The sequence below is a fragment of the Marmota monax genome, unplaced genomic scaffold (genome assembly GCF_021218885.2).
Source record: "Marmota monax isolate L192 unplaced genomic scaffold, Marmota_monax_Labrador192_F-V1.1 WCK01_AAM20220418_F8-fsc00020, whole genome shotgun sequence".
Classification (NCBI taxonomy): Eukaryota; Metazoa; Chordata; class Mammalia; order Rodentia; family Sciuridae; genus Marmota; species Marmota monax.
This window is the reverse complement of record NW_026692912.1, coordinates 6,672,747-6,698,862: the sequence shown is the minus strand read 5'-3', so window position 1 is coordinate 6,698,862 and position 26,116 is coordinate 6,672,747. Positions and strand designations below refer to the sequence as shown.

At 37.0% G+C, this 26,116-nt stretch overlaps 1 protein-coding gene across 3 annotated transcripts in view; it reads left to right on the top strand.

Annotated features, from left to right (window-relative positions):
• The first annotated feature begins 1,453 nt into the window (after window positions 1-1,453).
• Window positions 1,454-26,116, top strand: part of Ptbp3 (polypyrimidine tract binding protein 3) — a 97,197-nt gene continuing 72,534 nt past the window's right edge. Inside the window, exons 1-2 of one of the 3 annotated variants that reach the window (XM_046451607.2) lie at window positions 1,512-1,643; window positions 4,479-4,512. In XM_046451607.2, the coding sequence (XP_046307563.1) occupies window positions 1,636-1,643; window positions 4,479-4,512 (42 nt within the window). In that variant the 5' untranslated portion in view covers window positions 1,512-1,635. Of the gene's footprint in view, window positions 1,644-4,478; window positions 4,513-26,116 lie in introns of all 3 variants that reach the window. The other 2 variants (XM_046451610.2, XM_046451609.2) reach the window with 2 other exon arrangements.

The following is a 26,116-nucleotide window of genomic DNA, read 5'->3' as shown; positions in this document are numbered from 1 at the left end:
TTGCATGCTTGAGGCTCCTTTTACTTTTCAAATGGGGAGAGGAAGTGCCCCCTTCATTCTTAAGGAGGTTGCAAGCTTGGTTGAAGATAGGGCTTAGGTGGCTCACATTTTGGTGATATGTGAACTGAAAAATCATTCAATTTTAGAATCAGACAGACTAAAGGAGAAAAAAAAAGCAAGCAAAATATCATGTTACATATGTTATATGTATATATATATATACTATATAGTTATTATACAAATACACACACATGTATTTATTTTTGCTCAGACTAGAGGAAAGAGATTTGGTGCAAATGTTTCCTCACTGTGAAACTGTGATACCACTATTGGTTATACTTTCATCTGGAAAATGAGTAAGAGTAATGAGTCCTTCCCAGAAGCCGCCCCCTCCCCTGCTTTGGGACGTATGAATGAGTAATCTCATAAAATGCTGGTAATATAATGGCCATACTACACATGTGTAATGAAAGTTTAATGTAAATTAAATATCAGACCACTAGGTAAAAAAAAACTTAAACCAAAATTACGCAAAAATGAAAATGTGGCTGGGCGTGGCGGCATGGGCCTGTAATCCCAGAGGCTCTGGAGGCTGAGGTAGGAGGATCACAAGTTTGAGGCCAGACTCAGCAAAACCCGGTCTCCAAATAAAAAGGGCTGGAGATGTAGCTTAGCGGTAGGGGGCCCCTGGGTTCAATCCCCAGTACGACAAACAAATAAAATAAAATGAAAATGTCCCAGCGCGGTGATGCACGCCTGTAATCCCGGCTGCTCAGGAGGCCGAGGCAGGAAGATCGGAAATAGCCTAGGCAATTTAGCAAGGCACCGTCTCAAAATAAAAAATAAAAAGCTCTGGGGATGTAATCCGGGGGTACAGCGTCCCTGGGGCGGGTCCTAGTAGTCAACTCCCGGTGCCAGGCGGGTCCCGCTCAGGCCAGAGGTTGCCCACTTCAGGGGCACGAACCTAGAGTCTTCCTTGAGCCGGAGGGTCCAGGTCTCCGAAGACCACAACCGCGCCTGGCTCCCGGCCATCACGCCTGGCCTCCGACAACCTCGTCCAGCTCCGGCAGTACAGCCGGGATTCTCCGGTCCTAGCTGACACTCCTTCTTACTTTGGGGAGTTGGGTCTCAAGGCTTTTCCTGCCAGCAGGGGGAGGTATTCTGACCTGGCCGCCCTGGTCCGCGAAGCCGGAAGGCCCGCTGGGCAGAGGAGGGAGCGGGAAGCACAAGGCGCGCGCTCCCGCGAGCACAGGAGCGAGGCTGGGGACGCGCGCGCGCGTGCCTGGATAGGGGGAAGGCGGGGCGGTGAGGAGACGACGAGCAGAGGGCGCCCTGGAGCCGAGCCGAGGGTGGGCCCGAGCGTAGGGGCGGGACCCGGGGGGAGGGCGTCGACGCCGAGGGGGCGGGGTCAGTCGAGGCGGGGGCGCGCTTGCGGGCTGGGAAGGCGGGGGCGCGGCGGTGGCGGGAGCGTGCCCGGTCCCCGCCCCTGTTTCCCACTCGCTTCCACCTCCGACCCGCTGGGGCTCGGAGAGGCGCCGCTCTCTGGTCCCCGGAGCCGCCCTGCAGCGGCCACCTACCCCCTCCGCTCGCGGCCAACCCGTCACTCTTCGCACGGTGCGCTCCTCCGTCTGGGCCATGGATGGGTAAGTGTTAGGCTGCTTGGCGGCCGCGCGGGGCTGCGGTGGCCCCGCTTCCTCTCTGCTCTCGGCGGGACGCGCCGAGGCCGGGGAGCGGGGCGCGGCGCGGGCGGCCGGAGGAGCGGCCCGGGCAGAGCCCGACGGCAGGGCTTCCGGGCGCCTTCGTGGGGCTCCCTGAATCGGCGGAGGCGCGGTCCGCTGCAGCGTCTCCTCGCACGCGGCTCCTGGGTAATGTTCGCCCCTTCGCACCCCAACAGCGCAAAGCGGGAAACGGAGGAGAGCCCGGCTCGGAGTCCGTGCCTGGGTCCGCCTTCGGCGCCCAGAGTCTGGGGAGCCCAGCCGGCCTCCCGACACTTCCTCTCAGAAAATGGTGCGCGGCGCTGGGGAAGGCGGAGGCGGCGCTCGAGGCGGGCGGGCGTCCTCCGCTCGGAGAGTTGCTGTTTACCGGCGGGGTGGAGCCGTGGGGCTCTCCCCGGCGGCAAGGCGAGTGGCCGCCGGATGGCGGACGGCCAGGGTGCGCGTCGGTACACGTCTGGGCGGTAACCGGGTCCCGAACCGCGGCCCCGCGCGGCTGCCCGGGGGCCGGCCGAGGTCTTCCGACTTGCGCTGCGAGACTTGTTAACGATTACTGTGTACCAGACGTCTGGACTTAGTGACCATGGACGCTTCCCCTTCTCCCTATACCCCCTCGAAACTTCGTGAATTCGCTGCCGTGTGTGTAAGAAATTGTGTAAATGCAATTTTCAGGGAGTTTTCAAATGCTGAGAAACTAAATGGGGTTCGTGATCAAAACGAAAAGATTTAGAATCTCCTGTACCCAATAAATATTTCTCTGGGAACTCAGGGATATAGGGTGGGATCAGATATATTTTACTGATTAAAGTGTTAATTGAAGGATCTTGGTGAATTAATAATCGAAGGTCATATTATCAAGTTTTTTTTTTTTTTTAAATTCCAAACTCTGTTGGGGATTCCAAATCTATTTATTTATCCCCGTTAATGCATTGGAGTTTATGACAAGGTTTCTGTAAGCTTCCTGGTTGTGGAATATATACAACTTACTTGAAAAGTAAAAGCCATTTTACATGTTGCCATATAGTTGATGATTGTTGCAAGCTGTGAAGACACTAGAATCTTCCAACCATTTTTGTCCTCATTAGATTTCATTTATCTTAGGTTTGCAATATTAAGTGTGATAAATTGATTAATTTATTTGAATGCAGACTACGTACTTCAGTAGACGACAAAGTGCAATTTTAGATTTTATTTATGGTTGTGTTGTTCTTTAAAGTATTGTTTTTATTTAATTGAAGCTATTTTGTTTAATTGGAGCTTCTCTGGGCATTATTGAAGACTTGTTTCACATTATGTTATTGTTACATTTTATATATGTGCAAAGTTTGCTACTCTAATGATTTATGTCATTGTGCCAATATTTTAGTTCAGGAAGCCTTTAAAATTAGTATTTCAGTATGTGTAGTGAATTGTCCTTAAAAGGTTTTACTTCATATATGGAAGCAGGCTAGCTTTTTGAGTCGTAAATTTATAGTAAAAATAAAGAGGACTCTTGAATTGTGTGTCTTGGCTCTTAAACTCTTTTATATCTGTGAAGTGCAAAGTTAATCTTTGATAGTGTTAACTCTCCCTTTGCATTATTTGTGGTTTTAAAGCTAAGAATGAGTTTATTGGCTTAAATATCCAGGTAATGATACAGAAGGTAAGTTCATTTAGGAGTTTAGGTAGGAATATCATTTGCTCTTTGCATCAGTAATGATAGTATTATTACACACTTATGCACAAAACATTAGTTGTCATGTTTAAATTTTAGAAAAATGTATTCCAAGTTTCAGAAGTCTACAAGGGAAGATGAAATCTACAAGCTTACTGCTTAAAACAATCAGATCGAGATCCATACATTTGTTTACATGTAGTAATGATGACATTATAAATTATTAAATGGTATATAGGACTTATTTGTAGGTTTGTTTTAGGAAATATGGAGCCTATTCATTGAAGATGTAGAAGAATTAATTTTTTGTACAGCAAGACTTTATAGGAATTTTTACATCTTGGTCTTAAGGGGAGAATTTGCCCTCAGGAAGCTAATTAAATTTCTTCATTTTCTCACAGCCCGAAAAAGTTTCTTTTCCTTTATTTTGTTAGAAAAACAAACAACAGACCACTAATCAAAATTATCTTTCTAGTGTCTCTTCTTATCTCACTGGTGTGTGTGTGTGTGTTTTCATTTCTTCCTAAGAGAATGATTTTATACTTAGATTATTTTGACATGGCAGAATTTTTTTTTAAAGCATTTTTTTTTTTTTTAAATTTTGATGCCTGAAATTTGATGTTTGTATCTATTTTAGTTCTGGGAGACTGTCTTAACTGTATTTTGGCCAGCAGGTTTTGGTGTAAATGCAGATTTGCTTTCTATGTCTATAAAACACAAGCAATGGTTTTGTTTTATTTGAAACTTTAGATGTAATCATTCATACCAGTGATTCAAAGGAATGAACTTTGGTGATTTTAAATTTTGGTCTGAATTTATTAAACAGAGGTAAATGAATAAATTTTAACACATTGTTTTGATGCATCAGTATAGTACTAAAAGATAATTTTAAATTTCTTACTTTAGTATTGAGGCTTTGCTTTTACACTCTGCTGTTACTAGACATTCCATCATTTTTGTTTTTATTAACATTTCACAACTCATTACATTTTTATTTTTGTTATTTGTTAAGTGCTTTTTCTTTTTTTCTTTAACCTTATTATCTCTGTCTTTTTAAAAAACTTGTTCTCTAACTTTGTTTTCCATTTTCTCTTTTTACTTTTTCCATACAGTGTTGTTACAGATCTTATAGCAGTCGGTTTAAAGGTAGGAATCTTTTACTATCCTTTTGTAATTTAGTTTTGGAATTTTTTAAGTGGTAAAACCATCCCATCTGTTCATAAAATTATCTGTTATGTGAGAGTAATCTTTCATTTTTATTTACTCCAAAATAAGTAGACTGGTAGTTATTTTTGGAATTTCTATATTTTAAGAAGCAGCTATAATATCACCATATACACAAATAAAGTATGAACAGAAAATTGAGCCCCAAGTTTAACTTGAAATATTAAAGGTGTTTTTGTTTTTTAGTAGTTAAATGTAACCAAGATTCTGAGCATCTTCCTGTCATGTCCTTTCTTATATCCTCTCTTTTCATGGGTGCTTATAAGTAATAAAATAATAATAGCTGATATTTCTTTAGTATCTCATGCCGAGTACTTTATATATGTATTTTTTCCCACTGATCATTATTACAAACCTTAAAGGTAGGTAATTAATATTCCCACTTTAGAGATGAAAAAGTGAGATCAGAAAGTTCAAGTCCAAGACGGGGTACACTGGTGTTCAAATCCATATCTTCCTGGTTCCAAAGCTTGACCTTTTTATATTATGCCTTACGGTAGCATCCAGGGTTCTAGCTAAAAAGTGAACAGCCTAGAGAGCTGGATAATTAATATAATTATTTCTCTAAGTTCTACATCACTTGTTTTATCAGTCTTGTCATTTATTTGATTTAAAAATATAAATCAAGTAAATAATACTCAATATGAGACTTTTAAAATATAGCTGGTGTAATAAGGTTTCCTTTTGTAATTTGGTATCTGATATAGCTGAGTTGGGAATCTAGTTCAGATTACAGTATTATTACACACTTATGCACAAAACATTAGTTGTTTGTATTGCATGTGTTTTAAATATTTTAGATACATTTATGTACGGTGTTCCATCCCTTTGTAGTATAAATGCTGCTAAAGAGAGCACATGATTCTACCCCTGTCCATTTCTGTGTATCATCTTGCTTGCAGTTTCTATGCTTTTACTTCATTTGCATTTATTGTGGTTGATGGTGGTCCTCATTCTTTTTTTTTTAATATATGAATTTTTTAGATGTTGATGGATCTTTATTTTATTTATTTATTTACTTGCGGTGCTGAGAATCGAACCCAGTGCCTCACACATGCTAAGCAAGCGCTCTACCACACAACCCCAGCCTGGTCCTCATATTCTTAAAGACAAATTGAAAAAGAAGCACAAATACAACAACTAGCACAATTGGGAGGAACTACTGCTCATACAGTTTTGGAGTTGGGTGGAATTGACCTGCTTTGACAAACTTTGAATATATTTATTATTTGGAAATAAATGGAGAGGTCTCTTTTGTTGGAATTTTTTTTTTGGTAGATATGTTAATTCAGTTTCTCATTTGGGAATGACTCTTAGATTAGAAATTTACAGGCTTAACCATGTCTGAGATTACTTTTGGTGTCTGTTGGTGCCTGTGGGAGAAAGAATATTTAATGCAAATGCTGTTTTAGTCTTATCAGAAATGTAATTTGTGATTCTAGAGTTCTATCTGGCAAAAATGAATACAGAAGATATTTTTAAAAAACTTAACATTTAGGAGCTAAGGGACTGTCATGCTTTTTTTTTTTTTTTTTTTTTTTTGGTACTAAAGATTGAACTTAGGGACACTCAACCACTGAGCCACATCCCCAGCCCTTTTTTGTATTTTATTTAGAGGCAGGATCTCACTGAGTTGCTTAGTGCCTTACTTTTGCTGAGGCTAGAGATCCTCCTTCTTTGAACTAGAGATCCTCCTTCCTCAGCTTCCTGAGCTTCTGGTATTACAGGTGTGCGCCACTGCGCCTGGCCTTGCCCATTTTATTGTGGGGAAAATATATATCCATGTGAAAGAAAATTTGTTAGGCACAAGAACCATATGTGAATACAGAACTGGGCTTTTCTGACTACATGTTTTGCAGCAAGCACTTTGAAAACATAACTACTATGAAGAGAAGATAAACTGACTACTTGATTCAATAATAATCTGTATTTTTATAGACTTAAATACTGGAAGTGTGTGTAAACTTATTCATTATATGGAATTTCTCATAAAATTGTTCTTTCTTTGATCCCATCCAAGAAAGTTTTGTTATGAAATAATAGGCCAGTAAGCTTCATATTTTATTTAGATTGAAAGATATACTAACAGTTACTTCCTCTGTTTGTTGTCTGAATATGATAACACATGGTTTTAGCTAGTGGCAAGAGTGGATTTCAGGTTATATGATTAAATAAATTTACTTTCCTGGATTCAGAAGAGCAATAGCAGATTTTTTTTTTAATATTTATTTTTTAGTTTTCGGCGGACACAACATCTTTGTTTGTATGTGGTGCTGAGGATCAAACCCGGGCCATACACATGCCAGGCGAGCGCGCTACCGCTTGAGCCACATCCCCAGCCCCGCAGATTTTTTTTAAAGAATTGAAATACTTAAATATAAAATTCATTATTTTAGCTAAGAAAGAAAAGAGTTGTTTTTAGAGATTTAGTGATTTAGAATGTGTCATACATAAGGACAGGGATTTTTGATATTCACTGCTGTGTCTGGTGGATAATCTCTCAAAAATGATGAATGAATGGATGTGCCACATTGTCACAAAGCTAGTTAGGTGGCAAATTTATACGTGAACCCAAGTCTTCAGTTTTGCTGGTGTTTCTTCTTTTGGTTGTATACCATAGTGAGAAAGAATTCATTTCATTTTTAGATTGGAACTTTGTTGAAGGCGGCTAAATGTTTTCCAGCAGTTTCCGGGCAATACCATCTTTTATATTTAGGTGTATACTTTGGATGTTTCATGTTTTTCTTTTTTCTTTTTTTTTATACTGAGGATTGAACCCTGAGGCCCTCAACCACTGAGCCACATCCCCAGCCTTTTTACATATTTTATTTAGAGACAGGGTCTTTCTAAGTTGCTGAGACTAGGTTTGAACTCAATCCTCCTGTCTCAGCTTTCCGACCCATTAGGATTACTAGTGTGCACCCGGCTGTTCCATGTAATTTTTGCACCTTTCCCAAACTTAAGAAAATGATCTTTTGATTACTTATGAAATATTACTTTTATTTCTGTATGTTGTTTTGTGTTTTGAAATACTTATTGAGAAACAGTGAGAAGTAACAAAAATCTTTAATTTTGAATTCTTCTAAGTAAAGAACCAGCCAGGTGATTGAGTGAGCTGTGCATGTTCCAAGAACTTTATTATGCCAGATAAAGTGTCAGTATTATAAGTAACAGTTTTTTGTGTGTAACAATGTATATTAAATAATAAATAAATAAATAGTTACACAGTGCTGGGAATCAAACCCAGGACCTTACACATGCTGGCATGAAAAGTTTTCTATCACTGAACCTTATCCCCAGACCCAAAGGATAATTAAAGATTTCAGTTTATACTGGCTTATTTTATTATTTTTATTTATTTATAATATTTTTTTAGTTGTTGATGGACTTTATTGTCTTTATTTTTATGTGGTGCTGAAGATCGAACCCAGTGCCTCATGCATGCTAGGCGAGCACGCTACCACTGAGCCACAATCCCAGCCCCTAGCTGGCTTATTTTAAATTCATCTATTTCCCATATTCCTGTTTAAGTTGGGCTTCTATTTAAATGTTTCATCATCTTATTTTTTTTTTTGGTACCAAGTATTGAACCCAGGGGTGCTTAACCACTGAGCCACATCCTGAGCCTTTATTATTATTATTATTTTGAACTTTGAGACAGGCTCTCACTAAGTTGCTTAGAAACTGCTAAGTTGCTTAGGGACTTGCTAAGTTGCTGTGGCTGGCTTTAAACTTGGGATCCTCCTGCCTCAGCCTCTCTAGCTGCGGGGATTCCAGGCTATGCACCCTGGCATCTGACTGTCATCCTATTTTAAGTGAGTAGTTGAATGTAGAAAACTCATGTGCTTCTGGAGGAGCATAATTGGCTTCTAGCTGCTGATCTGTATTTTAATCGGTGTAAATAAATCACACTTCAAATGATGATTAATAGAGTTGGATGAATATTTGCCATGTTCATTAACTTTTCTGTTTTTATACTTGTTCTTATTTCTCCTTTCATTTTTTGCCTTCTCTCGTTTTAATTGAGCGTTTTATGATTCTATTTATTTCTCTCCACGTATTAATTATACTTCCTCTAAACATTTTTCTTTATTCTTACCCTATACATTTTACTATGTATATTTACACTTATCTAAGTACATAATCAAATAACACTCTTGCTTTACATGATATGTAATGTGGGTACAATATAATGTAATATTCTTAGTTCTTCCATCCCTTCTTTTTGTGACACTACTGATCTTCATTTCACTTAATCTTAAGCAATAATTACCCTGTACATTGTTACTATTATAATTTGCAGTAGATACCTGATAGCTCAATGCATCATTCAGTTGCATTCCAGAAACCTTATAGCTCAATTAAATTTAAAGATTTATTTTACCTTCATTTATTACTTTTCCGATAGTCTTCCTTTATGTAGATCAAATATTTGCTTTATAATAAAAAACTTTTTTTTTTTTTTTTTTTGGATACTAAGGATTGAACCCTAGGGCACTTAACCACTGAGCCACATCCCTAGCCCTTTTTTTTATTTTGGGAAACGTTCTCAATAAGTTACTTAGGGCCTTGCTAAATTGCTCGGGCTGCCTTTGATTTATATCATGATCATCCTGCCTCTTCCTTCCAAGCTGCTGGGATTACAGGCATGTGCCTCCTCCCCAGTTCAAATAACTTCTTGCAAAGCAGATCTACTGATAGTGAATTCTCTTGATGTTTATTGTCTGACAAAACATTTTTTTGTGGTGCTAGAGATATTGGGTTGACCTTTTTTTCTTTTTGATATTTTAAAAATTTAAATTTAAAGTCTTACATAAAAATATCATAAATGTATGTATTTATGGGGGTACCATGTGATATGTTAATGCGGGTACTCATTGTATGCTATTTAAAACAGGTTAAACATTTAATCTCCTCATTTATCATTTCTTTTTAAATTAAAAAAAAATTTTTAGTTGTAGTTGGACACAATACATTTATTTTTATTTACTTATATTGGTGCTGAGGATCAAACCCAAGACCTCGCACAAGCTAGGCGAGCCATCTACCACTAAGCTACAACCCCAGCCCCATTTATCATTTCTTTATAGATAAAACATTCAAAAGGTTTTTTTTTTTTTTTGAGAATTTCAATATTTATTTTTCAGTTTTTCGGCAGACACAACATCTTTGTTTGTATGTGGTGCTGAGGATCGAACCCCGGCCGCACGCATGCCAGGCGAGAGCGCTACCGCTTGAGCCACATCCCCAGTCCCCCTCATGTTTCTTTTATCTTTGATTTTCTGTAGAAGTGTAGATGTCTTTGTTATTTATTCTGCTTGATGATCTTTGAGTTTCCTTTATCTGTGGTTTTAGTATCTATCACTAGTAAGGAAAATTATTAGCCACTGTTATTTTAAATGCTTCTTCTGTACTCTGTTTTTCCTTTGTGGTACTGGAGATTAAATACAGGGCCTTGCACATGCCCAAGCTACCAACTGAGCTACGTCTTTTCTCTTTCTGGTATTTCTTTATGTCTGTGTTACATGTTTGAAATTGTCCCACAGTTTTTGGGTGTTCTGTTTTTTTTTTTTTTTTTTGATGTTGTTGTTTGTTTGTTCTCATTCTTTTTACTTTGCATTTCAGTTTGGAAAGTCTATTGAAATATCTTCAAGCTCATTTATTCGTGTGTGTGTGTGTGTGTGTGTATGTACACACACACACATCTTTTTTTTTTATTGTAGATGGACACAATACCTTTATTTTATTTATATGGTGCTGAGGTTCAAACCCAGTGCCTCACACATGCGAGGCAAGCACTCTGCCACTGAGCCACAGCCCCAACTCCAAGCTCATTTATTCTTCAGATATGTCTAGTCAGCTGATGAGTGTATCAAAGATTTCTTCATTTTTGTTGTAGTGTTTTTGATTTCTAGCATTTCACTTTGCTTCTTTTTTAGAGTTTTCCTCTGCTTACATTATAGCATGTTATCTACTTTTTCCATTAGATCCTTAAGCATGTTGATTATAGTTACTTTAAACCCTGTCCAGTAATTCTAGAATCCCTTACTATTTGAATCTGTTCCTCATGCTTGCTTTGTCTCTTTAGTCTGTGTTTATTCTTGCCTTTTAACATAATTTGGTTTTTGGCTGAAAGCCATAGTATCAGACAATAGAAATTGAGTGGTAAAACGCCTTGCCTTAGTGAGAGTTTCATGTTAATCTGGCTAGGAGTTGGGCTGTAGATTTGCTATGGGTGCTAAAGCTTCAAATTCCCTAGTGTCCTTGTTTTTGTCCCTTCCTTAGAGTCTGACTCTTGCAGCTCTTTCAGCTGTAATCCATTGCTATTAAGCTATAACCCTGTGATGTGGTGGTAAGGCATGGAGAGGAAGAAGCATTCTATTCTCTTAATATCCTTTTTTTTTTTTTTTTGTATTGAGGATTGAGCCCAGGGGCCGTAGGCATGGTAGGCAAGTGTTCTATAATGGAGTTATATTCTCAACCGTTTTCCTTTTCGACAGGATCTTGCTAAATTACCCAGTTTGGCCTTGAACTAGTTGATTGTCCTGTCACTGCTTCCCTAGTAGCTGGGATTACATGTGTGTGTCACCAAGCCCCGGTTAAATTACGCCTGTGACCGTGGGCTGTGACTTTGGCAGGTTTTTTTGTTTGTTTGTTTCAGGTAAATCAGGAAGACTAAGAAGGGGCTGGAGTTGAGGAAATGCTCTTTCCTTACATTAGATAGAGTAGAGTAGGACTTTGTTTTGAAGAAACATGAATGCATATTTCACAATGGTTATGTTCCCTCTTCTGCTAGAGGCTAGAAAGAACCTTTCTTGTCTCTTTACCTTGAGAACTTGGTGAGTTTATTAGAGGTAAAACTCAGGAATGCATTGGGACCCCTAATATTGAAGGCTGCAGAGATTTATCCTGGGCAAGTTAATACTTATCCTCCAGTAGCTTGTCAAAGTTCCCACATAAGGGAACTTTGGATGTATGTTGGCTGTGACTCTGGATTATCCATTTCTCTAGATTTTGAGGTAGTAGTTTGCCCAGTAGTCAACAGTTCTCTGCTAGGCCCAAGAAAAGCTGATGATTTTTAGTTTGGTATTTTTTCATTTTGTAAAGATGGGAGGAGGTGACAATTTTCAAACTCCTTTCTGAACTGAAAGTCTTTTAACTTTTTTCCAGTTAGGGTTTATGTGTCTATTATTGGATATGTGTATATTTATTTGTATATTGTCAGATACATTTAAAAAATTTTTTAGTTGTTGATGGACCTTTATCTTATTCATTTGTTTATACATGGTGCTGAAAATCAAACTCAGTGCCTCACACATGTGAGGCAAGCGCTCTACCATGGAGCTGTAACCCCAGCCCATCAGATATATTTTCTCTCATTGCATGACTTCTGTGTTTAATCATGTCTGTGGTAAAGAGAAGAATTTTATTTGATAAATATATTTTCTTTTTTTAAAAAATTTTTGGTTATGGCTTTCTCTTTGTTTAACTTAGAAATCTACTTATTCCCAAGGACATGAAGAAAGTTATTGCCCATTATTTGTTTCAAGAAACCTTCATAGTTTTAGCTTTTATAGATATGTCTAAAGGTAATCTTTTTTTTTTTTTTGGCAATGGGGATAGAACCCAGGGGTGCTTTACTCCCCAGCCCTTTTTTGTATTTTATTTTGAGGCAGGGTCTCTCCAAGTTGCTGAGGTTGACCTTGAACTTGATATCTTCATGCCTCAATCTCCTGAGTTGCTGGGATTACAGGTATGCACCACTGTGCCTGGCCTATTTATTTTTTGTATATTGTGTAAGGTAGAGGTGGAGATTGATTTGTTTTCATGTAGTTATACAGTTAGATTGGCACCATTATTGAAAGATTTCCTTTCCAGACTAAGTTTTTTGAAAACATTATTTGAAATCAGTTCTTCATATGTGATTGGATCTATTTCTACATCCTCTTATTTTCATTCCTTGCTCAATTTGTCTATTTTTGGTTAATATTGCACTGACCTGACAACAGGAGGTTTATATAATATGTCTTAAAATGTGTAATGTCCAATTTTGTTCTTTATCTATCAAAACTACTTTAGCTTTTCGAGGTCATTTCAATTTCATTTTATAATTTAAAATCAGGGGCTGGGGTTGTGGCTCAGTGGTAGAGCGCTTGCCTAGCTTGTGTGTGGTACTGGGTTCAATCCTCAGCACCACATAAAAATAAATAAATAAATAAATAAATAAATAAATAAATAAATAAAATAAAGGTATTGTGCCCATCTACAACTAAAACAACTTTAAAAAAAATTAAAATCAGCTTGTTATTTTCTTCAGAGGAAGCTAAAATTTTGACTGGGATAGATCAGTTAATTCTTAAAACTAAATTTTTAAAAAACATGGCTATAATTTTTTAAAAATTAAATAAGTATCTCATTTAAATTTCTTGTTTTCTGGTATGTGTATTTATAAATTACCTTAATTACATAAGCTGTGATTTACAAGTTTTTGATTAATGTTTTTCTTTTCTTTTTATATTTTTATTTTGTTTATTTATATTTATGTGGTGCTGAGGATTGAACCCAGTGCCTCACATGTGCAAGGCAAGTGCTCACCCGCTGAGCCACAATCCCAGCCCATTGTTTTTATTGTCATTATTTCAAAGTGTTTCTATATTTTTCCTATGATTTTCCCCCTAATTTTCTTTTTTTTTAATATTTATTTTTTAGCTTTAGGTGGACACAATATCTTTATTTTATTTTTATGTGGTGTTGAGGATCGAACCCAGTGCCTCACACATGCCAGGCAAGTGTGCTACTACTTGAGCTGCATCTCCAGCCCCCCGCCTCCTAATTTTCAAAAAAAGTTTTTGTATCAGGGATTGAACCCAGAGGTGCTCAATCATTGAGCCATATCTCTTGCCCTCTTTACTTTTTGTTTTGGGACAGGCTCTCAGTAAGTTGCTTACGGCCTTGCTGAGGCTGGCTTGCACTTGGGATCGATCCTCTTGTCTCAGCTTCCCTAGTTGTTGGGATTACAGGCCTGTGCCATGGTGCGTGGCTCTAATTTACTTTTCTTTCTTCCTTTTTTTTTTTTTTTTTGTACTGGAGATTGAACTGATTGAACTCAGGGGTACTCAATCACTGAGCCACATCCCCAATCCTATTTTGTATTAATTAATTTTATTTAGAGACAGAATCTCACTGAATTGCTTAGCATTTTATTTTTATTATAGAGAACATAGTCTCTTTAGTATATTCCTTTGGATAATATTCTTTTATGAACTATAATATAGAGGTTGGCAAATCATGACCCAAGGGTTAAATTGAGCTCACTACTATTTGTTTTTGGACATCTTTTCTGTAAGTTTTATTGGAACACAGCCATGTTCATTTCTGTGCTGTCTATGGTTGCTTTTGCTCCTGCAGCAGCAGAGTTGATAGTTGGGGACGGAGACTATAGAGGCCATAAAGCCTAAAGTTACTCTCTGGCCCTTTTAAGATAAATTTGCTAACCTGATGCAATGTCTTTGCCTTGTTCCTCCCTGTCCCACTGCTGGGAGTCAAACCCAGGGCTTGCTTCCTTTTTTTTTTTTTTTTAGTTTAGTATTGGAGATTTAACCCAGGGGCACTTAACCACTGAGCCATATCCCCAGCCCTTTTTTGTATTTCATTTAAAGACAGGGTCTTGCTAAGTTGCTGAGGCTGGCTTTAAATCGCAATCCTCCTGCCTCAGTCTCCTGAGTTGCTGGGATTACAGGCATGTGTTACTCTGCCCAGCTAAACCCAAGCATTCTTTCACTGAGTTTACACACCTAGTCCAAATGTCTGTTTTGTAAATGTATCTTCTTAGCTGGGTATTTGGTTCTACATTCAGGATATCTATTAGCTTAAGTTATTGATTGTACTGTACTGTTTGGTTCCCTGGTCATATTTTGTATGTTTAGTCTCTTTGTTTCTAAGAGGGACGTAGTAAGAATTTCCACTCAATTGTTGATTTAACTTTTTTTTTTCCTTACATTTCATCATGGTGATGAATATCTAGAATTTTAGTTTGGGATTATTATAGACATACTGTTTCATTTTCTCTAGACCTTAGTATTTTTTTTTCTCTTTTCCATCAGTGTATGTTTCATTATGATATCTGGTCACTTTTAGATCTATATCTTTTTAAAAAATTATCTTTGGGGTTTGTTTTGCTACCGATTTGAGTACTTTCCCCCAAAAGTTAACATGTGTGCATTTGTGTGACAGATCTGCTGAGGCTTTGTATTCCTGAGGATATTTGAAGGCAAAAATGTAATTTTAAAAGATTTTAAATAAAATAAAATACAATTCCTTTTTAAATAAAAATCCTTTTTATTTTGTGACAGGGTCTAAGTTGCTGAGGCTGGCCTCAAATTGCAATCCACCGGCATCAGCCTCCTGAGTTGTTGATTACAGGCATACAGTAGCATGCCTGGCTAGAATGCAGTTTTTTTCTTTAAAAAACTTTCTTCCAACTTGTCTTCTGAGACCTTTGAAGTCCTCAGCCCTAGTTTGTAGCCACTCCTCTGTATCACTACCTCATTAAGTGAAGTAACTTTCAGCTTCCTCAGGGTTTTTCTTTCATTATTTTGATTAGTTTTTTTTTTTTTTTAATTTAAATCCACACATTCTTCTAGTTTCTACAGTTTTCTACAGATGAATTTGGAGACAGGGGTTAGTAACTCATGCAGATTACAGACTTCAGACCGAAAGACCCACTAGTTAATTAGGACAGTGAGTACAAAGACCCATTGCCTAGATATATTGTTATGTTATTGCAAAATTTCAGAATTCCATGGATGAAGAAATGATTCCCATAACTTCCAGGGAGGAATAAGTCAATATCAAATAAATGAATGTCATATGGGTATCTTATCACTCACGTTAATCTTGGATGAAAATGGGACACTATTTTAATTTTCTTGGGGGAAATATACATATGCGTGTGTGTGTGTGTGTGTGTGTGTGTGTGTATTTAAATTTTTTTATTATTTCCCCCCCTTGGTACTGGCGAGTGAACTCAGGGATACTCTACTACTGAGCCACATTCCCAGCCCTATTTTGTATTTTATTTAGAGACAGGTTCTCACTGAGTTGCTTAGCGCCTTGCCATTGCTGAGGTTGGCTTTGCACTTGGGATTCTCCTGTCTCAGCCTCCTGAGTTCTTGGGATAACAGGTGGGTGCCACTGCGCCCTGCTGGAAAAAATAATTTTTTAACCAAAAATTCTCTACTAAGTCAAATGATCATTTATGAGGGTAGAATTCTCATCCATGGGGTGGATCCAGAAACTTTACTTTCTTTACTGTCATTTAGATAGTTATTTAAGGATGTGCTCATGATGAAATAACAACAAAGACGACACTGGTTTAAGAAAAATTGAGCCATCCTAGAAGAGAAGGTGAGAAAGCGATATAGGTTGACAACAGCCATTCAGAAGACCCAGAGAAAACAATTATTCTAGGTTAGAGCAGAAGGACAGAATAGGGTTTTAGGAAGATTTTTTTTTTTTTTTTGGGAAAAATGGGGATCGGATATGATGAAGAGTGTCATGGAAAGTTTGGGACAAAATTGATGCTATGATAAAAGACAGTAGTATAAATAAGAATTTTAAAAGGCACTTGAAGATATTATGGAAAGCTAATAAACTGGAGAAAATCCTGGTTATATGAATCAGATTAGAATGTGGCATGATGTTAAGCAATATATATGGGACTGTAATAATGAATCCATGGATTCTTGAATCTCAGAATGGTGTTTTTTAAGTAGTCCTAAGGTTGTCACATTGGACCATAGATTAAAAAACGAAGTGTGCCAAGATCATGTTTCCTTAAATAATATTTACATAGTTATGAAAATATGTTTACTGTTTCTTGATTTTCAACTTTTTGGTAGGGGCTGCTGGGAATAGCTTTACCATTGAGCCACATCCATAGCCCATTTTATTTTTTATTTTGAACAGGGTCTTGCTGAGTTGCTTAGGGCCTTGCTAAGTTTCTGAGGCTGGCCTTGAATTTATAATCCTCCTGCCTCAGCCTCTTGAGCTGCTGGGATTATAGGTGTGTGCCACCACACCTGGTGATTTTCAACTTTTGAGGCACCCTTTTCTGACTACATGAATGAACAGAGCCCAAATGCTGCTGTTGCAGGACAGAATGAAATTGTTAACAATATAAAGGGTAAATTGATGGAAGGAGGAAGGAAGATAAGAAAGTACTAACACTAACATGTTTGTCTTTCAGAATGATAAATTAAGTAATGTTGAATTAACCACATAAGCAATAAAGGTATAATTTTGTTTTTATTCATATAGCAGTTATTATTAAAATTCACAAGTACTTATAGAATAATTAAAAGTTAGAATATGTTTTAGACATTGATAGTATGGGAAAAGGACGATAAATAATTAAATTTTCATATTAGACATCAGATGGTTTACTTTTAAAGTTGATATTTAAAAATATGAGGTAAGCATATTATTCTGGGTTATTGGTTCAACCATTAGAATAAATGAGAATTGTTTGAATTGGAGTGAGAGATTTGCTTTAATCATATAAACTCTTAATTGATATACTGTGTATGTTTTGATAATATTAAATTTATTTAAAAATGCAAAAAGAATAGTAGATGTAATTTAACAGAAATGAAATTCAGCTATGTTGTATATTTTTGACATTCTCAGCCTTGTCTGCATTTTCCCTCTACCCAAAGGTAAACATTTTACTGTTTTTTTTAAATCTTTTTGGTATTTTTTTATGCAAATAAAGGTAAACACATAATTTTTCTTCTTCAAATATAAAATGCAGGAGATGGGTGGCCCTACCCACTTACCCATGACCCTGTTTAGCAAACAACTTACCCTGTTCAGCTTAGCGCCTAAGGTTTCTGGAATGCAACTGAATGATGCATCTTGTTGCCTCAAGAAGCAGCTGGGTAATTCTCAGAAGTTTAGCCAGCTGAGACTTGAGAAACAAATGGATTGCTCCTCACTCTTGGTCCCAAGAAGCAGCTGCTCTGAGCAGGTTGGTGCTCAGAGGTTCTATGAAGTCAACCTGTGTGAACCTCAGATGTAGACAGGTCCTCAATCTGTGCCATACATTTGCTGCCGCACCAGCCATATCTCACCTTCACTGGCCCACCAGAGCAATCCTGTCCCTGCCCTGTCCAAGGAAACTGATGTGTTTCTCACATTTCCCACAGCTGGCCACACAGTTCCCAGTGTTCCCAGTGAACCCAACCACTCTAAGAGAAATGACATTCCAGTTGACAGGGCAGTCCCACAGTCCTAGGCCAGTGAGACACCTGTAGACATTACTGACCTTGATCATAGCTGAAGAAGCTATGTGGACACTGCCCTAAAGTGCTAATTTGGAATCAGAGCCAATGCTGTCTATGCAGAAAAAAAGTCTTTTATTACAAAAGCCATCCTATGAAATTGGTAGAGGAAACTAACCCAACAGATACAGTGGCGTAAGAAACATGAAAAAACAGGGTGAACATTATGCCTCCAAAGGAACATCATAACTCTTTAGCAAAACTCCAAAGCAAAGGAAATAAATGAATTGCCTGACAAAGAATTTAAAAGTTGATATATTTATTTAATTATTTATTTTCGCAGTGCTGGGGATTGAACTCTGGGCCTCATACATGCTAGACAAGTGTTCTAATACTGAGCTACAACCCAGCCATCAAAAGTATGATTTAAAAGAAACTTAATGGTGGATGAGAGAATACAGGCAGTTTATGATATGCATGAGAAATTTAGCAAAGAAAGATTATAAAAATAGTTAGAAATCTTGTAGCCAAAGAACTCTATAGCTGAAATAAAAAATACACTTGAGGACCTCAGTTGTGGAATTGATCAAAGAGAAGAAAGGATTTCTGAGCTTGAACAAAAGTTTGTTTGAAATAACAGTCAAGGAAAAAAAAGAAGCAACAGAGGAGACTTATGGGGCACCTTTGAGCAAATCTTCAAATTATGAGTGTTCTAGAAGAAGAGATAGGAAAAGGCATTTCAAAAGTGTATTCAGTGAATAATTATTGAAAACTTCCTAAATTCTGGGAAGATATAAACATACAAGTCCAGGAATTTTGAAGAACCCCTGTAATAGAGGTTAAAAAAAAAAAAAAGATCCTTTGTGAGACTTGTTATAGTTAACTTGTCAAAAGTACAAGACAGAAATCTAAAAGCATCACGAAAAAAGTGTCACATCACTTAGTAAAGAATCCCCATTAGACGGACAGGAGATATCTTAGCAGAAACCTTACAGGCAGAAGAGAGTGGGATGATGATAACATTCAAAGTCCTGACAGGAAAAAAACAACATCAATGAAAACAAAAGAAACATTTGCCTACCAAGAAGAGTTATCCTTCAGAAAAATGAAGAAATATTTTCCAAGATAATTTATCACTGCCAGACTGGCCATGTAAGAAATACTTAAGGGTTCCTATGTTAGAAGTGGAGGAATGGTAACTGCCATTGTGAGAATATGGGAAGATTCCAAACTCAACAGCAGACCACATACCCAAAAGAGAAAGTGAAGAGAATCAAATCTTCTCAATACAGAAAACCACCAAACTTACAAAGATGAACAAGAGGAAGAAAGGAGCAAAAGGGTATACAGAACAACCATAAAAAAACATAAACTAGCAGAATAATAGGGATGTCTTTACTTGTCAGTAATTACCACCTTGAATTCAAGCAGGTTAAATTCTGCCAATTAAAAGATGTAGACCAACTGAAGGGATAAAAATTACAGAGCTAATGATATGTTGTCCCTGGTAAACTGATTTCAACAGTAAAGACACAAACTGAAAGCTAAGGGATAGGAAAAGATACACCATGCATATGGAAACCAAATGTGAGCACAAGTAGCTCTAAAATATAAAACAGTAGCTCTTAAAAAAAAACCCGACTAAAGATAAAAAACTGAAGAGCCAGTGAAGGTCACTATATAATGATAAAAGGGATAATTCAGCAGGAGAGGATAACAATTGTAAATATATATGCATTCAATACTGGAGTTTCCAATTATATAAAGTAACATTATTAGATCTAAGAGGAGAGACTAATACAGTCATAGTTGGAGAGTTCAGCGTCTCAGGTTCATCTGTGGACACATCAGACAAAAAAAAAAATCAACAAAGAAACATTAGAGATAAATTATACTGTAGACCCAAAGGACCAATATGCATATACAACATTTCATCCAATAGTTTAAGGTACAAATTCTTCTCCTCAGCACATGGAACATTCTCCAGGATAGACCATATGTTAGGCCACAAAACAAGTGTCAACAAATTCAAGAAAATTTAAATCATAGCATGTATCTTCTCTGACTATAGTGAAATAAAAGTAGAATCAATAACAGGAACTTTAAAAATTGTACAGATACATAGAAATGAAACCAAATTCTCTTTAACAACCAATGGGTCAAAGAATTCACAAGGAAATTTTAAAAAAATTATTGAAACAAAGCCAGGACGGGTGGCATACACCTGTACTCCCAGTGGCTTGAGAGGCTGAGGCAGGAGGATCGCAAGTTCAAAGCCAGCCTCAACAACTGCAAGGCAGTAAGCAATTCAATGAGACCCTGTCTCTAAATAAAATACAAAATAGAGCCTGGGAATGTGACTCGGGGTTTGAATACCCCGATTCAATCCCCATTCCCCCCCCCAAAAAAAAAGAACAAATAAGCCCCATATTTATAGAAGAAAATAATAGAGATCAGAGAAGAAATGAATGAAATAGAGTTGTGGGAAAATAATGAAAACTAGGAATCAAGTCCCCCCACCCCCCAAAGAAACTCCAGAAACTCCAATAGGACAAAGAGCTGGTTTTTTGAAAACATGAGCAAAATTGGAAAACCTTTAGTGAAACTAATCAAGGCAAAAGAAGAGATACAAATGAGATTGAAAAGGAGGCATTGCAACCAATATACCACAGAAATACAAAGGATTATTAGGGACCATTATGACCACATATATGCCAGCAGACTGGAAAACTTAGGACAAATGGATGTGTTTCTGAACACAAAACCTACCAGAACTGAATCTTAAGGACACAGAAAACCGGAACAGACCACTGAGCTATATCCCCAGGCATTTTAATTTTTTATTTTGGAACAGGGTTTTGCTAAATTGCCAAACTTGGCCTTAAACTTGGGATCTTCTAGCCTTAATCTCCTGAGTCTCTGGGATTCCAGGTATATGCTGTTGGACCTGACACCTTTTTAAAATTTTATAAGACGGGGGCTTCCTAAGTTGTCCAGGCTGGCTTTGTATTTGTGATCCTCTTGCATTAACCTCTTGAGTACCTGGAATTGCAGGCATGTACCACCACACCTGGCCAGTATTTTTTTAACAGCTGGAAAATATTTTGAGAAAACAGCAATTACAAGGATAATATCTCTCTCTCATTCTCCCATTCTCTCTCTCTCCCTCCCACTCTCTCCCTCCCATTCTCTCTCTCCCATTCTCTCTGTCTCCCAGTTTTTTTTTTTTTTTTGGGGGGGGGGTGCTGAGGATCGAACACAGGGCCTTGTGCATGCAAGACAAACACTCTACCAACTGAGCTATAGCCCCAGCCAAATTACAAGGATCTCCACTGATGGATTCTTATTTCTAGTATTGTGCACTGTTAAGTAATTACTTAAGAATAATCCTTATGCATGCCATTTCATGTCATACATATGTATTTGTGAAATGGAATGCAGACATTGGATTACTTATGTGTCTCTAGGAAAATATTAACCAGATTCACCTTCAGTGTGGTTGTACAATTTTGTACTCCCAATTCCAATTGAAAAATTGTGCTGTCAGAGTTGTATTTTTGTCAGTGTTAAAGGTGAGAAATACTATTTTAATTTGGTTATATTTATTTTATGAGTAAGGTAGAGCACATTTTTTATTTTTAAGGGCCCATGGTTCTCATCCTATATTTCTGTTGGCACAGTCTTTTTCTTCTCAACTTCTCGAAGCTCCTTGTAAAATAGGTAAACCCTTTGCCTGTAATGAACTATAAATATTTTTCCTGTTGTGTCTTTTGACTTGCTTATGAAGTTTTCTGTCATACCAAACCTTTTTATTTTTGGATAACTGAATTTATTGTTGTTGTTTAGCTCTGGATTTTAAGTCATAAGTGGCTTTCCCCATTTGAGGATTATAAAGGATTTACTTCTATTTTCTTCTAATACTTTTCTGATTTTTAAAAAAATTATTTACATCTTCATACACTTGGGCTTTCTTCTAATGAGGGATTTAAGATATAGAATCATTGTCTTTCTTAAGATGGCTTCCCAGTTGTCCACATATCATTTATAATAAAGTCCATTTTCTCCTCTGTAAATTAATGATGTATATTGGTATTTAACTGTTGCTAAACAGTTGGATATCATGTTTGTATGTCATGACCATTGGTATAAGACCCTTGTTGTTCTGATTGTCATTTAACCTCAGAGAGACTTCAATAGGGACTAAGTGAGGAGTGGAACTTCTTTTCTTTTATTTTTACTTTTTCAGTTGTACACAATACCTTTATTTTATTTATTTTTATGTGGTGCTGAGGATAGAACCCAGTGCCTTCCACATGCTAGGCCAGCGGTCTACTGCTGAGCCACAATCCCAGCCCAGGAACTTCTTTTAATAATAGCATGTAATCCTTACCAGTAACACTGAAGAAAATACTTTTTTATTTTCACTATTTCAAATAGGAAACTGAGGTGGAAATATACCAAATAACTTATCTATAATACAACAATCAGTGGAGGCAGGACTTGAGTCCAAATGCCTGAACTCCCTAGCCTATATCTTTTGTTATATCTGTCTCTGATATTTTGTTGGCCTCCAGTGTTTCAGATTCTTCCTCTTCCAAATCCGTTGCTAAAATGGAAATACAACCTTAATTTTGAAGAAGCGTGTCTGGGTTCCATTGTTAATGAGGTAACTCTTTTAAAAAAATTAAAATTTAGTTTGTTTTTTAGGCTTGGCTGATGTGTAGAAAGCAGGTAATGTAGCAAGACTGAGATTGCTATCCTTAGAAAGGTTGCTTCTGCCAGGCATGATGGCACACGCCTGTAATCCCAGCAGCTCGGTAAGCTGAGGCAGGAGAACCACAAGTCCAAAGCCAGCCTCAGCAAAAGCGAGGCACTGAGCAACTGAGTGAGACCCTGTCTCTAAATAAAATATAAAAAATAGGGATCGGGATGTGGCTCAGTGGTAGAATGCCCCTGAGTTCAATCCTGAGTACCCCCCGCCCACACACACACACACACACACACAAAATAAGCTTATGGTTTTAAAGTTAAGCACTTAACGTTCTGTTAGTTATTACCTTGTGAAAAGGCACTTGAGAGAGGTCCAGAACTTAAAATGTAGAAAGAAAAAGGATAGAATTAGTATTTTTAACAATGGGGTATAACATCTTGTACCAATGTTGGTCAGCATAATAGTACTTAATTCTTGGAATTTTGTAAAGATTCAATGCATTGATTCTAAGGCCTTTTTTCACCCATACCTACATTTTCGGGATGCATCCTAAATTTGATAGGTATAATTTAATTGGCAGCAGTTTTACTTTTTAGATGTTAGATAAAATGATGGGTTCTTCAAATCAGTGACTTCTTAACTTTCATAAAATAGGAATGTAAAAAGTATGTTGAACAGTATGTGGCATATACTAATCAATCCATACTAGTTATCATTGTATTTTGTTTCTTTTGCTCTTATAAAGGGTAACTATATACAGGTATTCTTATTTAAGTTCTAATATAAAATGATATTTATACGTAGAATAAATGGGTTCCAGGATTGGCATAAAATTGAGGGGAGATTTGTATGAAATGATGGAAAACAGATATCTGGGGTTAAAAATAAATTGGACCTAGTGATGCTGCTGCTCTTCTCCCTGCTCCTCCTCCATCTCCTCCCCCCCTTGTATCTGGTAGGCTAAAAGGAATCATCACATATATTTTAGCTATGATCTGAAGGTTAACATGAGTTAATAATTTATTTTTAGTCTTCCTTACATTTTATTTCAGTGTCTGTCTTTCAGTTGTGTGTATTACCTTTTATCATATTAATACTCTCACTTTAATGCTAAATAAAACCAATTCTCATCAAATTTGATAATGAAACACTTTATTTGTGTTGCTTTATTGCATTATTCCTTTGCCTTGTTGGTCCTGTTAGTTTTTTTCCCTCTTCAATCAGGAAAGAGCTTCAATAATTGATACTTGAGGGAAGTGAAGCTGATTAGTGTGTTGACTTAACCAGAGAGCTAACAAGTCTGCAGGAAACTGCTGTACTCAATGTAAATTTACTGTGTGTTTCTAAGGAGACTGTTGATCCAGTAGTGTCTGTTCCTCCTCCCCATTATGTCTTTATTATTTGTCCTGTTAAGGCTGCCTTTGTGTACTGTTAATTTGTTAACTGTTGATACAAAATATTTTATTTTCCTTCTCCTTTTAAACAATTTTGTTTTCTTGATAGTCTACAATCACTCATCTTACCTAGTTGTCTTTCATTTTTTAAGTCTTTTCATTGTGCTGGAATATCTTTCATTCTTCCCTTAAGCCACATTTCTTATAGCACTCAAACCTAATGGGAGAAATTTTGAGTTTTAGTTACGGCTGCATTATTTCTCCTCTGCTATTAAGGAAAATTACTTATAGACACTTAGGGTATATAATTTTCAGTAAAAAAATATTTTATACTAAAATAGCCTGTATGTTTTTGAGAAAAAAATTGTGTCTAGGAAAGAAAGGTTTTATTTCTTTATTAAAAGAAGTGTTTAAAGTGACAATATAGAACTAATTATGTTTTTTATCATGTTTTACAAAGTAACATAACTCTTGGGATTTAAGCTTTATAATATGAACCCCCCCCCCCGCCCCCCGTAATTTGAAAATAAATTCTTGGGGGGAAAACTTGGCCAGTAAATTGTGGCTTAAGACTTTTTTTAAAAAAATACTTATTTTTTAATTGTAGTTGGACACAATATCTTTATTTTATTTATTTATTTTTATGTGGTCCTAAGGATCGAACCCAGGGCTGTGCATGTGCTAGGCAAGCGCTCTACTTGTGGCTGAGCCACAAACTCAGCCCAGCTTAAGACTTTTTAATGACTACATTTTCAGATGTAAACTCCTTTTGTTCTTTTGTTTATCACATTCTGAAATTACTAGGGTAAAAAAATGTTACCAATATCATAATAATTTGAGTCTGGTTTATTCTGTATGATGAGTGATAAACCCCCTCATTGATGAATAGGATTCCAGATATAAACTTCAGAGTCTTTTTTTTTATCTTTATTGTGTAGTGTAAGACAATAAAAATATCTGTCTCAGTATATCACTTGATACTATAGAATTTCCTTTATGTATGCATTATTTAAAGCATGTTTTATTCTATTTTTTAAAAGCTCTTTATATCATTGAAAGAGCTTAGTAGAATTATCCAACTTAGTCATTTATTTTGAAGAATCTTGCAGTGTTTGCCATTTCCTTATTTAACTGATATTTTGTGTGTATATTTTGAATGTGACAGTTAAGATGTTACATTAATTTAAGATGTATAAATTTAAATTAATTTTCTAATTTTCCTGTGCTTGAATCTTAGATCACATTTTCCAGCTGATTTTTTTTAACAGTTAGAAGTTCAGTGGTAATTCAAAAGTTAAGAATAAAGTTTAAAAAGTTTTGTTAAATGAATAATTTGATTATGTTTAATGATTTATCATTTAACCCTGTGAAGAGTTAGGCCACTTGTGAAATCCTGAGACACAGTCCACACAAGTCTTGTTTTTCTTATACCACTTGTAAGTCTAGCAAGTTCTCCAAATTACTACCCTCAGGTCTGATAATTTGCTAGGACACACAATACACTGAAAGCTATTAAACTATGGTTTATTACATAGAAAGGCTACAGATTAAAATCAGCCAAGGGAACAACATATAAGGCAGAGTCCAGGGAAATAAACAAACTTGGAGCTTTAGTGTTCTCCCCATGGACACATTACTTTCTCAGCTTCACTGTGTGGTAGTAGGTATGGTGGATTGTCAACCGGGAAAGCTCACGAGAGCTTTGGTGTTTACAGTTTATATAGGGGCTCCATTATGTGAACATAACTGGTTTCCCACAAGGGTTATCTTTGTCTAACATCTCCAGCTGCTCCAGGCATGACCCACAGGACCCTAACTAAATGATGTATAGTCAGCTCTTATACTGAGGACTACCTGGTAACCCAAAGCCCCTAGGCTGGAGAGGAAAAAAAAGGTAGCCCTCTTAGACATGACATTCCAAGAGCTTAGAGATTGCTTCCCAGGAGAAGGCAAAAGCTATACCTCTCTTTGGGCAAGGTTAACTTCTTTGTTACTCAAACACTGAGTCATATTAAAATGAGGCAGTCATGTGCTAATTTTAACAATATTTGGAAGACAGCCTGTAGAGATAAAATGCTTCTTAGTAGTCACTCAGCATACTAATAACTTGAAATTATTCTACATTGTTCTATGGGAATTTG